Below are 12,904 nucleotides of genomic sequence, written 5' to 3' on the forward strand. Positions count from 1 at the left end.
TAAAGTGTAAAAAATCTGATATCAGATTGATATCAGTTTCGGGAATAAGGCTGCTGGTGCTTAGGTAAGCGAAGATAAAATTGGGTAATTTAACACAAAGTTATCCAAATTATTCCAGACTTTAGACTAAAATACTACGTGGCCAACGAGAACCAATTTCAAGACCCATTACAAAAAAGTAAGGAGTAACAATGTTAGTACCTGTCGAGTTATTCCGTCGATCATCAAAATTTAATGTTCGCCACGCGATGGTGTAATTTTCCAATCTCATATCATAAAAATACCTAACGGGAAGCTTCGTATTAAAAGACCATAATTTTAAACGCACTACTTCAGTAGCCGACCGGCTCGGTATCTGAATTTGAGAAAAAAAAGCACCTGCACGTCGTGAGGTTATTAAATAGGAGGGGACCTAACTAAATTACCAAACTTGCCTTTACGCATTATTCGATAGTTATTCGGTAAAATCTGATCTGCCCTCGCTCGATAGTGTGTCATATCGCAGCGTAAATAAAATCGAGTATCGTGTGAGCGGGAGTTATTAAAAATGTTCGATCGCTCGAACGGAATCTTAGGTAGCCTCAGCATATTTCATCTTATAAATAGATTTTTTATAAATTACAGGGTACCGGGTCGCTCGGGCTCGCGCTCGGCCCTAACTACCGTTTAATTCCGTTTTATTATGCACTTTAATATTTGTTAAATAGAGTTTAATTTCCAACGATTAATTACGACATTCTCGTCGTACGAGCTCATGAATTCAATAATGGGATCGGCTTTTTATGGCTCAGGTAGCGGACGTTTTGTTCGACGCAGTATTAAATTATTAAAATCTTGAGGCCGAGCTGACCTCCGAGTCCCAACTCCTCCGGCGACTTCTCTCCTCTTCTCATCTCTTCTCTCCAGCCTTCCCCGGGGTCTGCATTGTGTGCCTCCTGCCTGCCTAGTGCCCCCGCTGTCACAACCGGGCCTAGTTTTTGTCACGATTCCCGGAAAGAAGTAGACAATCGAAAGGGTCGGGGGGAACAATGAGGAGAAAAGTCCTTAACTCTTGAGCCGGTTGGCACCAGGGTATTTATTCAATTAGGAGTACAATACGCCGGCTGGAAGTGCACGGGCGCAGGTAAACGCCAATGAATAGATAACAATTGTCCGCCCCCAGATACAACAGGGAGATATTTTTGGGGGTTTCACAAAATTGGGGACAAAAACCAAAAGTTTAATCGCAGCGGTTCCAGATAAGAGCGGCGGGAGCCATCGAAAGGAGAGCGAATACGTTCTGCGAACTGCGACGGCCTAGCAGATCGTAGGTTTGAATTCCTAACGAAATAAAGATTCCACGGTGCACGTATCGGTGCAAAAACTTTGACATTTAAAAAAAGTCGGCGGCGCCCTGCGTGGCGGCGAATTTGCATTAAGGCGATTAAGCGATCCGATATTTGCTGACCTTTAAATGAACCCGCATTTATAATTAACATGTTACAAGTCGGAGTTAATACAAACTTACACATTTTCAAAACAAACGCCGAGGGTTAAACAATGTACCATGCACCCGTTCACGTGGAGCACGACGATATTAATGCTGAACTTTTTGGAGGCCTCCTTGCTCCGGTCTCATTGGACGTTATTTACCGTCGCGTCGCCGTGAAGTGCGCGACGCCGACGGGTTTAATGTGCGAGCGGAGGTAGATAGCGTCGTTATTAGCATGTAATTTGTGCATTCGAGGTTTACGGGTCGGTGCCCTACGAAATTAGGGACTTCCTTCCCCGAGGGCCGAGGAGGAGCGCCGGCTATGTGTCTCCATATCTGGGCATCCTCCGAGTACATGGGCCCATGTACTCCGACACGCGATGCCCCCGGGGGCACGGTTTAACACATTAACTTTTTGTAAATGGGTAATTTTTCGAGTATACAACGGCGAAGTGATAAGGCACGCTATAAATATTACTAGAAATTCCGGGCTCGTTACGTTCAGTGATTACGTCGGCGTCGCGTACGAGATAATTAAATAACGTCACGACACCCGCTGGTCGCTCAGCCTGGTGTTGTTTACCTTCCGTGGGACCCTCGACGGTGCAGTGGCTCGTAATATTTCATAAAAATCCCACCCGAGACGTATTAGTTTTTATAGAGCACCCATAAATATAATAAAATGCTTTTTAGAATCGAGGAACGGTGCATAGACTCGATCCTATCGCGTTTCCGGTCAAGTTGAAAACTAAAAAAACGTTCTCATGTTGGTCAAAGAGTAAAAAACGTGCAGATGGTCGAGTATAATTATATACGCGATAATCATGCCGCATAGAATCGTGTACTATGATAATGCATTTGTTACGTTACGAATTAGCTGTAAAAACTAGAAGGTAGGCGATAGGCGATAGTAGTATGACTTAATTACATGTTACTTACTTAGCATTGGTTTTAGTGGGAGCGCTTATAAAATTGAGTACACAATTTTCTACTGTTGAAACAAAATTTGTGACAAAAATTCGTTCCAAATTATTTTGACATAACATTTTTATCACGAAAGGAGCGATAACGGCAACCCTTGCTGCAATTAATACATTCACAGCCAGCGATAAAATGCCCGAGGACTTTACGTTTCGTGTAAAAGGAGTGTTTATAGTATAAAGAAACAAATAAGTCACTACTCACAAGTAGAGTAGGATTTTTCAGTGGGGCGCGGCAGCGGCGGAGCTATCACAGCTCGCTGGCGATACCATCATGCGTTAGCCTGCTGCCCGCCGCACGCGATGGCCTGTGGCGCTAAAGATAATTACTGTTCTCAAATCCTTACCAAATTCCTGTCAAGATTAATCAACTAAGTCTATGGTGATTTTTGTTTTTGCCGCGACCACGCCTTGTAATAATCTAAATTGCTCCACTTGTCGAAGAATCAATTAAATATAAATGATCTAGTTTGATTGACTTTACTCCAGAACATTCGATATTTTTTGGATAGAGGAGCTTTCTATATATTTTATAGTACTTAAATGTTGTTTATAAATTAAGCGAAAATGCTTGGTTGCCACGAAAAATTCAATTCTACTGATCACAATATTTCTCTATTTCTGACAAATGCATTTTTCTGTCCACAGATACGCCAAGAGAAACCTTATTATATAGCAGATCCAGAAGTCGATTCATTAGTAAGTACAAGTTCGAATTCTTTAATAACCACAGAGCGATCAGGACATCAGGTCCGAGCCGTCCGACATAAAAGAAAGCACAGCTCGTAAACTACGGACGTAAACTAGTTAACACTAGCGTCTAGCGCTCGCATGTCGGGAATTTACGATTTGATTTGTCAAAGGGCTGCTCCTAATAAAGCACAGGTAAACGAGATTCTCGGTAATAAAAATGAGTGTGTATATAAATATATTGTCACTCATAAACCCGACGTCGCAGCCTCCCGCGGCTAGGGCGCTGGGCGCTGGGCGAACAAAACGAGAAAAACATGGCGGCCACCCACCGCCGCGGTTCGACACGGGTACTTAAGCGATTTTTAACAAATAAAATCTAAGGCATTACGAATTGTCGTCCCAGGATCAAAACTTTTATTGGCCTGACTCATTCGATATTAAAAAACGAACTTACTAACCTAGCGTTTCTGCTCCGAGCGGCGACATTGATTTGTAATGTGACGTCCTCGTTTTAAATATTCAAAAATTCCGTAAAAAGCCGATGTGTAAATTCGCGGCTGACGTCATAGTACGGCCGAGAATTCCACCAGCATCGAAACTCGTTAAATAAACATAGATCATAGAAACCGCTACCCAAGTTGAAGTTATCAAAACATGTAATAAATAATTCCCGCGATCAAAAGGCCGTTAAAGACGCCAAAGCTTGCGCAAGCGGTGATTAATTGCCCGAATATAAAATAAACAAGTGTGGAGTATGTTAAAACTGTTAATACGGTAGCGGGGGCTGACAGTTACCTCATACCTGCGCGTGATAAGCCAAACTTGCGCTCTAGATAACCGAAACACACATCCGGGCTGCAGGAGTACTGCATGTTTGTTTTAATTTGGTTAAAACAGCCTAATTGACAATAGTTTTTAGAATAAAAATGATTATGGAAAAAAACCTTGTAAAGAATTTTGAGTTTTGAACACTTGTGGTGTTGCCACCACTGGGGGCTTTAGCCTTTTCAATATAAATACTTTGAAGGATACGTCAATAAGCGATTCTTAATGTAATTACGTTTCATTATGCACCAACAAAAGTCGCAGCATAAAACCTTCATAATGGCGATTGTGAGTGCCCGAGGATGTTTGTATGTCGGTCGTATTTAGTCCTATTCACTTTATCAGTCATTGTGTCTTTAATTTCTTATGGGCGCCCTCTTGCGGTGTGCTGGTTAATTGCTTATGTCATTACTTTGGGCCGGCTCCATCGCGAAATTGAACCTTCGCCGCAGGTGCTAAGCTCCATTCTCCAACGCTCGGAGCTCGGGGTTCATTTGACAGTTAACTATTTTCATTACTTCCAACACACGAAATAGGCTTTTACGGTCATTTCCATTGCTTTACCGACTAGACGTGCACAGATTATTTATGATTTGACAGAAAGTGGAAAATCTGGAATAGCTGTTTTCATATTTAACGAAGGTTGGTCATAAAGGTAGTTAATTATAATTATTATTAAGTTTGCCATGACTATTATAAAAAAATTACAAAAAAATACATAACGATAACATTTGCTTTACATTTTTAATGCCAATATTAATTAATATACTTTGCTTGCCTAATTCTATGGAGCCCTGGAGCCTTAGGCCACATCGAGTAGTATGTACATAGCCGGGGGCTACTGGTGACTTTTGTAAAGCCTCAACCTGCCGAGGTGACGGCCATTGTGAGCGCTGACCGCAACGCAATGTGTCCAAATTGTAATTATCGCAAACTTTATAGCAGGGTTGCCAGGATACTAAACTAATATTTAAAAAAAATACAAAATAAAGTATCAGGCAATTCAAAATATTGAAGAGCAAGGATCTGAAAGAGGTCGTAAAACATTACCTGATAGTCATAAATTTTACAGGGTCAAAGCTCTTTAAAATTTCGAAAATTTTTGTTAATTGTCTAATGAAAACAAACTCAAACAAAAGAATGTTTAAGAACGTTGTTGTCGATTCGAAATAGTCGTAAAACAATATAGGTACTGTGACATCTATTGATAAAATTAAAAATAGAATCCCACTTAAAGGCTTGTATTTATCTATTTCCTAATAACATGTTGACTTAAGCTATTAATTTATGTTTGGAAATTAAAATACGATTGAAGACGGTAGCATGTTTAAGTGGTATCACAAAAACTGGGTGTTGACGCGGAGGGACCAGGGGAGACAACAACTCGGTGGCTGTGCAAACAAACTGACATATTTTTATCTCGTAAAACCGTCTGTCAACCGCCCTGATGAGCTGAGCAAACGGGGTGGCGGGTCCTGCTCATTTCTGCTCTCCTGGTATAAGTTGCAATAAAGCAAAAAAGGGTTCATTATTTCAAGCCCGCAAATTAACGGTGAACATATACTTCTGTTTAACTGGTACAATTTCAAATAACGCTTACTTATTTATTTTGTTTCCCTACGACAAAACTCTCCTTTATCAACGAACCTCAACCGTCTCTACATTAAACGCCTATCTCCCCAATTTAGCTTATTTGCCATCGAAACTTAATGGTGTAATGTGGACAGGTGGGACTTGACGCCATTAGATTTTGTAAAATCTCTTATAAATGATAATTATAATGGGAATCGTGTAAACGAACGGAATTTTTGTATAACAGACACTAAAACTGACGGCCCTTATCAATTAAAATAATTAATAGCCTATGTGACGAGTGAAATTAAAACATTCCTCAAACTAATTAGATGAGCAGCTCCAGAAAAGATTACGATCGTTACATAGAAACACTACTAGGAAAGAATATTTTTACATTTACTAGTTCTCTATCTACTTGTTCTGTCCCACTCTAACAGTAACAGCGTCCTAAAAATATAATGTTGTAACTTGAAATACATAATATCTTATTCCTACTATCGTGTACAATTCTGGATGTCTTTTCTTTTCTTAACATAAACATGCAAAATGCATTTTTTTTACTTATTTCAAATATTTTCAAAAAAACATTATTACTTATTATAATTTTAATTCTCATTTCATAAACTTGATTCTCAAGTCGTGCTTTGATAAACCTCGTAGGTCGCATTAGGTGTGATGCTAGATAGCCTCGAGCGGTGACGACCTCCAAGAATTTTAATAAAGGAAACTCACAAACAATACTTTATAGTTTATTGTAAAAAATAACATTTTATGATCCGTAATTAACTGTATATTTACAGACCGAAATACATTAAAGCGATTTACGATTACAACCATAGAAAGTAATAAAGATTCACATAATACTCGTACACGTTTAAGTTTTTGTACTTCCTTAACGATCGTACAAAATTGAAACAAAAATCTTATTATTGCAGAGGAATTAATCAAATAAAATTGAAATTATCCGCACCTAAATTAAATGCAAACACAGAAGATTATGTGAAGCTAAAGTTGTCTGAAATAATGAATTTATGATATTTGCAGCAAATTACTTGAAGATATAGATAACATTACGAGCTGATATAATTTATTGCACCTGTACTTATTTAAAATTAGCAATTTAAGCAAAAATTGTTAAAAGCTCAGTGCTAAATACATAACAAATTCAGTGAAGTATGAGCGAACTCCTTTCGATTACCATTCTGAGAAACTTCAGTTTGGTGTTTTTATGGCAGTTGACTTTAAAATGGGAATGACAAAGAAATGCAGTTATTATAACATAAATGAGCAACCCCACGGGGCCCAGCCCTTCCCTCGCAGCCCGCTGCGCCTCCACAATAGCGAACACGGCCATTTGTGATAATGTTGCCAGGACAATAAACGATTGTCACTTTTGGCGAAACCTTGGACGTCCTATTTAGATCTAAAGTTTACCTGTTTTATGTTTATTTGTTCCGTAGTAAAGTTTAATTTATGGCTTTAGATTTCACTTTTACATTTTTGGTCCATTCTACAAATTATTATGAGAGGACTTCACTCCTTGAGTTAGTTTTCTATTTATTATAAATTCTTTATTTAAGTGTAGCTTAGATACTGTACTCGGTGAAACATGGCGGTAGCGGTCATTGACTCTCTGTCAAAAACTTGTCATTTTCTTTATAAACCGCGATTGGCAATGAAGTGTCAGATGTCGTCAATCGCGGCGTTGTATAGAAAATGACAAGTTTTTGACAGGGAGTCAATGACCGCTATCACCCTGTTTCGCCGAGTACAGTATAGTACATTTTATCAATTCTTATGTTGTTTGTTTTATTAATTTTACGTTATTAAAAAGATTCTCTAAATCGGTGGGCCTACTGTACAATGTACATAATATTATAATTTTACTTTGTGTACTAATGTTTTGTAACTTTATTTACAGATGGTACAAGCGATACAAGTGTTGCGGTTTCACCTATTAGAATTAGAAAAAGTGAGTAAGGCGTTTACCATATTTAATGTGACACTTATAGTAGAGAATATCTTCGCGCAAGAACCGCTATAAATGGCGAGATATTGTTGGTATTTCTGACACATGTTAATAGGACATTTTTATTGGCTGCCGTATCTTATCCGTTCCTGCGAGAGATATTCTCTAATATAAATAGGTATAATGTAATGAGTTTTGATATTTATTCACGGGAACACTTCGGAGCCAGAACCGGTCGGGAAGGTATCGCCTGACATCGTCGGTAATATCTATTCGATTATCCGAGGCCTCAGGTATCGATTTTGAATCGAGATAAGGTATCGGTCTCACGCAACTGGCGCATGCACGTGCAGATACATTCTCATCCGAATTAAATTTCGATTCAAAACCGAGACTGACCGTCAAAATTACGGGCGCGAAAAGAAACAACAAAATGAGTTTTATAATGCCTCTTGTAAGATAAGAAAGTAACATAGAGCCGTTGTAGAGCCATCTTATAAAACGCATCCCATATGCCGGTAACAGAACCCTTTCTGTGTTCCCAAACATAAAACAACCCAAATTAGAAATGTTCTAATCTAATTCTGATATTTTTGAACCCATTAATTACAAAGAGCGGGATGTATTTTTTTTTAATTATTTGGCGGGAAGCATCACCTGTGCGGTGTGAATTGAAGCGGAAACGAACTCGGCTAACGGCAGTTTTTCTACGATTTTATTACACCAAAAAAACTTATGAGATTAGACACGACTGTGTTAATTGTACATATAAAATGTCGGCGACAAAAATAAAATAGACAGTTATAGTCCTAAAACATACCGTAACATGATAGAGTTTCGTTTTCTGTGTCGTTTGTAGAACTCTACAATCTAGACTATTTTTAATGCTTCATGTAGAGACTTCATACTTCATGGTTTATTAAAAGCAAAATTTTATGGCATTAACACCATAATATCATAGTACTAAGTTACTAACTACTAAGTACTATAATAACAAACCTAGGTACTTAAAAACCCTGTGGTCTGTTATATTTCAAGGAATATTTCATTTTCAGGGTTCCGTAGGCAACAAGGAACGCTTATAGTTCGGTGTCCTTCCGTCTGTCTTTCTGTCTGTCTGTCTGTCCGTCTGTCTGTCCGCGGTTGCGCTCAGAGACTATAGGACCTACAAAGCTGTCGGCATGAATGCACATATTAATGGTGCCGACAAAATGGTATATAAAATCTTTAAAAAATATTTTTTATGGGACCTCCCCTACACAATATTAAGCAGGGATGAACTAGTCGTTGGATAGGTTTTTTCTTTAATATTACGAGTATTCATAGATCATTTTCCGATCCATTTCTGAAATATGAAGTTTTAAAGTGAAAAAAATCGTTAGTGTCCAGTGTCCCCCCCTTCTACCAGCTAAACGGTTGCTCCTAGAACTGTGAAAAAATTCACGAGGGTAGGAAATATGCTGAATTTAAATGGAAAATAATCACGGCTAAGAAGACTTCATAAGTTATTGAGTAATAGTCGATCAACTAAAAAAAATGTATTCGGCGAAGTATAAAGGAACTTTTCATTCAAATTCCTTTGAACGTAACTGAGACGTAAGTAGTGTAAAACACGTTATAAATTTACATTCATTGACCATACAAAAATTATCAAAAACTAGCGGTACTGCGGAAGTCGGAACCCTATATTGCGCGTGGCCCGACACGCACTTGGCCGGTTTTATTCGAAGGCATAATATTGAAAGCATTTGAAGTAGCGAGGCGGTCGATATTTTAAATTTCGAACGCGTCTTTTTACTTTTTAAATGGCCTTTATCTCGCCCCCGTCCAACGAATCGTAGAGTATCGCATTACGACTTATCTCGTTACAGACCTTTGTTCCAAGTTTTTTTTTCTTACAGTTTTTTTTTCTTACAAACTAGGTATCTACGACTGCGGCGGATATTTTATACAATCTCGATCACATAATATCTTATTTTATATGAACTTTATTATCTCAGATATTTTAGTATTCGGTACGTACTCTACATTTTTCTGTTTTATCTTTGTCACCACTTGAAGCTGTCTCATTCCGATTTAAAATTGTCCGTTAACTTTTTAAAAAGCAATTTCTTCATAGTGCATCATCGATTCATCAGTCCTTGTCGATGTTTGATAGTATTTAAAGGGCCGTTGGACGTAAAAAGAGGTCCGTTAGCCCGGTGACGTGGTCACTCGCAAGAACCGGCCTGACCCGAAATGGTAGTCGGGAAAAACGAACATACGAAATGCGAGCGCTTCCATTCATGGCGAAAACACGAGTGGCCAAAAAACTCAATAATGATTGTGTAGATTGTAAAAGGATTTGGTGATTTCAAATGTTACAGTGGCAAATGAATCTGAAAAGAAAGATTAAATAGAAATCACACAAAAAACATCTAAAAGTAAAGTTACAGCTTTGATAAATGAGAATCCATAAAATATTATCCATCCCGGCCGCATCATTCCTGGCATAATAGTTCTACTTAGTTAAAAAGGAATTAAAAACATAATTTCGAATATCGAATAATTCGTGCATTAGAACATCCAATACCCCGCTGATTTATGTTCGTAATATTTCAAACATGGCCGACGGCGATCATACGATTGTTTTTTTTTCCTCGTCGAGCCCTGATGGGATTGGTCCCTGCTCCTCTCGACCGTAATTAAAGAACGAAAATAACCGCTTATTTTACATATCGGTTTATTTAAAAATAAGTATGATAATTGCTATTTACCAATTTACTCGCTTCAAAAAATACACTCCAGAGAAAATTGTTAAATTATGTACCTCCTCTTAAGTTATATCCATGTATGTATATTATTTTGGTGGCAAAACTATTAGGTTGGGGAAAAAGTTTCTTCGCATTTTTTATAAAAATTCAAAAGTTTTTTTTATAAGTAAAGTTTATTTACAATTGACTAAAGTATATGGGTGTCATTTTTTTCCATTACTTTTTGCCATCTTGTTGGTAGGGAGTAGGGACATGATCCCATTGCTATAAAAATTTTGGGGCTTCTGATGAAGAAACTGCGATGTCCTCGTGTGATGTCATCCTGACACTGCCTAAGGAATTCTGCAGCGACCGAAACAGGTGGAAATCTGAAGGTGCAAGGTCAGGACTATACGGCGGATGCATTAACACCTCCCATCCAAACTCCCGTAATTTTTGCTGAATGGATAAAGCTGTGTGTGGTCTAGCGTTATTATGGTGAAAAACCACACCCCTTCTGTTGATTAATTCCGGCCGCTTTCTCTCAACTTCTTTCTTTAATCTCATCAGTTGTTCGCAGTACAGTTCAGAATCGATGGTCCTGCCTGGCGGTAACAGCTCATAATGAATCCCACCACGCACATAGCATCACCTTGTTGCGAGTTAACCCGGGTTTCGCCACAGTCTATGAAGCCTGACCGGCCTTTGACCACGATCTTTTTTGCACGTTCTTGTCGTACGTGATCCACTCTTCATCACCAGTTATCAGCTTCTTCAAAAATTGTTCGGTTTCATTACGTTGTAATAAAGAATCACAAATGAGTACACGGTTCATTAGGTTTCTTTCAGTGAGCTCATGAGGCACCCAAATATCGAGCTTTTTTGTGTACCCATCTTTTTTGAAATGCGCCAAAACCGTTTTGTGATCAATACGCAGTCATTCTGCTACATTGTAACTACTAATATGCCGATCTTGCTCCACTTTTTCAAAAATGGCATCAGTTTTGTACCCTCCCCTATTTCCTTCCGTACCCTCCCCTATTCCCTTCCGTACCCTCCCCTATTACCCCTTAAAAGGCCGGCAACGCACCTGCAGCTCTTCTGATGCTGCGAGTGTCCATGGGCGACGGAAGTTGCTTTCCATCAGGTGACCCGTTTGCTCGTTTGCCCCCTTATTTCATAAAAAAAAAAACATTCGAATGTTTACAATTAGGTTTATGTTTGTAGTAAAGTTTATCTGTGACGCGGCTAAGTGATTTACTGCGGTCACCGGGAACGAACCCGCGACCCTTTACGACGCCTCCGTTTACGATCTACAGCCTACAACACCAATTACTACCGTTATGTTCATTTGTAAAAGAGATTTTAGATATGAGAGCAGTCATTACGTTCAACGAAAAACAAAAATTGTTTCGTGGTCTTGCGATTTGTGTTTAAACTTTGTTTACAAAGTCCAAAAAAACAATTCGTTTTCCTACTTTACCTAATTACTAATTACTGCCTACCCACGATACGGTATAAATTAAAAGTAGGCGTTGTTCGCTGTGGAAACAAAACGAAACCTTATTGTTCTTATTATGGGCAACGGTGAGCACTTACAAGCAGTTTAACCGCCCGCTCGTTGCTTCAAATAAAAAAGGTAAGGTGCGAACCTATTCCACGTTCATTTGAATGCAAGGACCGGTTCGGATTCGATTAAAAAAAGAAAAAAAAACCAATAGGCACTGATCAGAACTGTTCTGAGGATCAGAACTGTCGGCCGGTTTTTGCATCTGCCCGTAGTTCGTTTGTGAATATCCTTTATCTACCGATTTATCAGCTAAAACATTGCAATATCAATTTGATGTTATCACCGGCCATTTTGAAAATAAAAAATATTTTTAATTAAAAATGAAGGTCCTCGGAGCTTGTAATTTTTTTGCTCTCGAGCACGAAGACACAAATTCATTCTCATTACGTAGTCGTTTGTAGATTTTCAGGAGCTTTAGTAAATGTTAGTGGATTGAAACATTTTTAGGTACCTTTGAATTTTTAGTTCTTAGGCAACTAGAACGATAATCACTCGAAAAAGAGTTGCCTGGTTGTTGTATATTTTCAGTAGATGTTACTCCAATTGCTGTAGGCGATGGTACCTACTTATAAAGAGAGTACTAGAAAAAACCCTTTTAGTGGCGAACCGACCGTGGCACAGTTGCGGCCGGTCGAGCTGGCCGGCCCACGCTCTTGGCACTCCGAGGGCCTCTCTCAAAAATCTCAGCCGGCCCGCGCATACCTGGGTAATGGCATCGCGATACATTCAAATTAATTTCTTTTTTCGTTGGCATTTTAAAACGCCGGCGAGCGGCGGGCCTCGCAGCTCCGTAAACAAAATATATTTTAAGTTCGATTTCTATTTAGAATGGGATTTTGAGGAGCGCCCGCCGCCCGCCGCCCGAGTGCCGCGAAGTCGAACAACATTTTAAACGAAGAGCCCGCGTATGGATCTCGCGTACATCAATCCGTTCCAAATTTAAAATGAAAGAGCTCGCATCGGCTCGGGCACGGAATGCCTCGGCATCTCATTAGAGGCATGTCGGTAGATTTTGGATTTCGGGCTCAACTTAAAATTAGAATTTCAACTTTAAATCGAGATTAGGTTCGTTCGCGGGCGGGGCGAGTA

General features: G+C 39.1%; 1 protein-coding gene across 6 annotated transcripts in view; it reads left to right on the forward strand.

Annotated features, from left to right (window-relative positions):
• Nucleotides 1–12,904, forward strand: part of LOC121725855 (homeobox protein homothorax) — a 252,442-nt gene that overhangs the window by 41,053 nt on the left and 198,485 nt on the right. For all 6 annotated transcript variants that reach the window (XM_042112983.1, XM_042112982.1, XM_042112987.1 and 3 more), the window contains exons 4-5: nt 3,100–3,150; nt 7,466–7,516. In XM_042112983.1, coding sequence (XP_041968917.1) covers nt 3,100–3,150; nt 7,466–7,516 — 102 coding nt within the window. The remainder of the gene's footprint in view (nt 1–3,099; nt 3,151–7,465; nt 7,517–12,904) is intronic.

This window comes from Aricia agestis, chromosome 4 (assembly GCF_905147365.1).
Source record: "Aricia agestis chromosome 4, ilAriAges1.1, whole genome shotgun sequence".
NCBI lineage: Eukaryota > Metazoa > Arthropoda > Insecta > Lepidoptera > Lycaenidae > Aricia > Aricia agestis.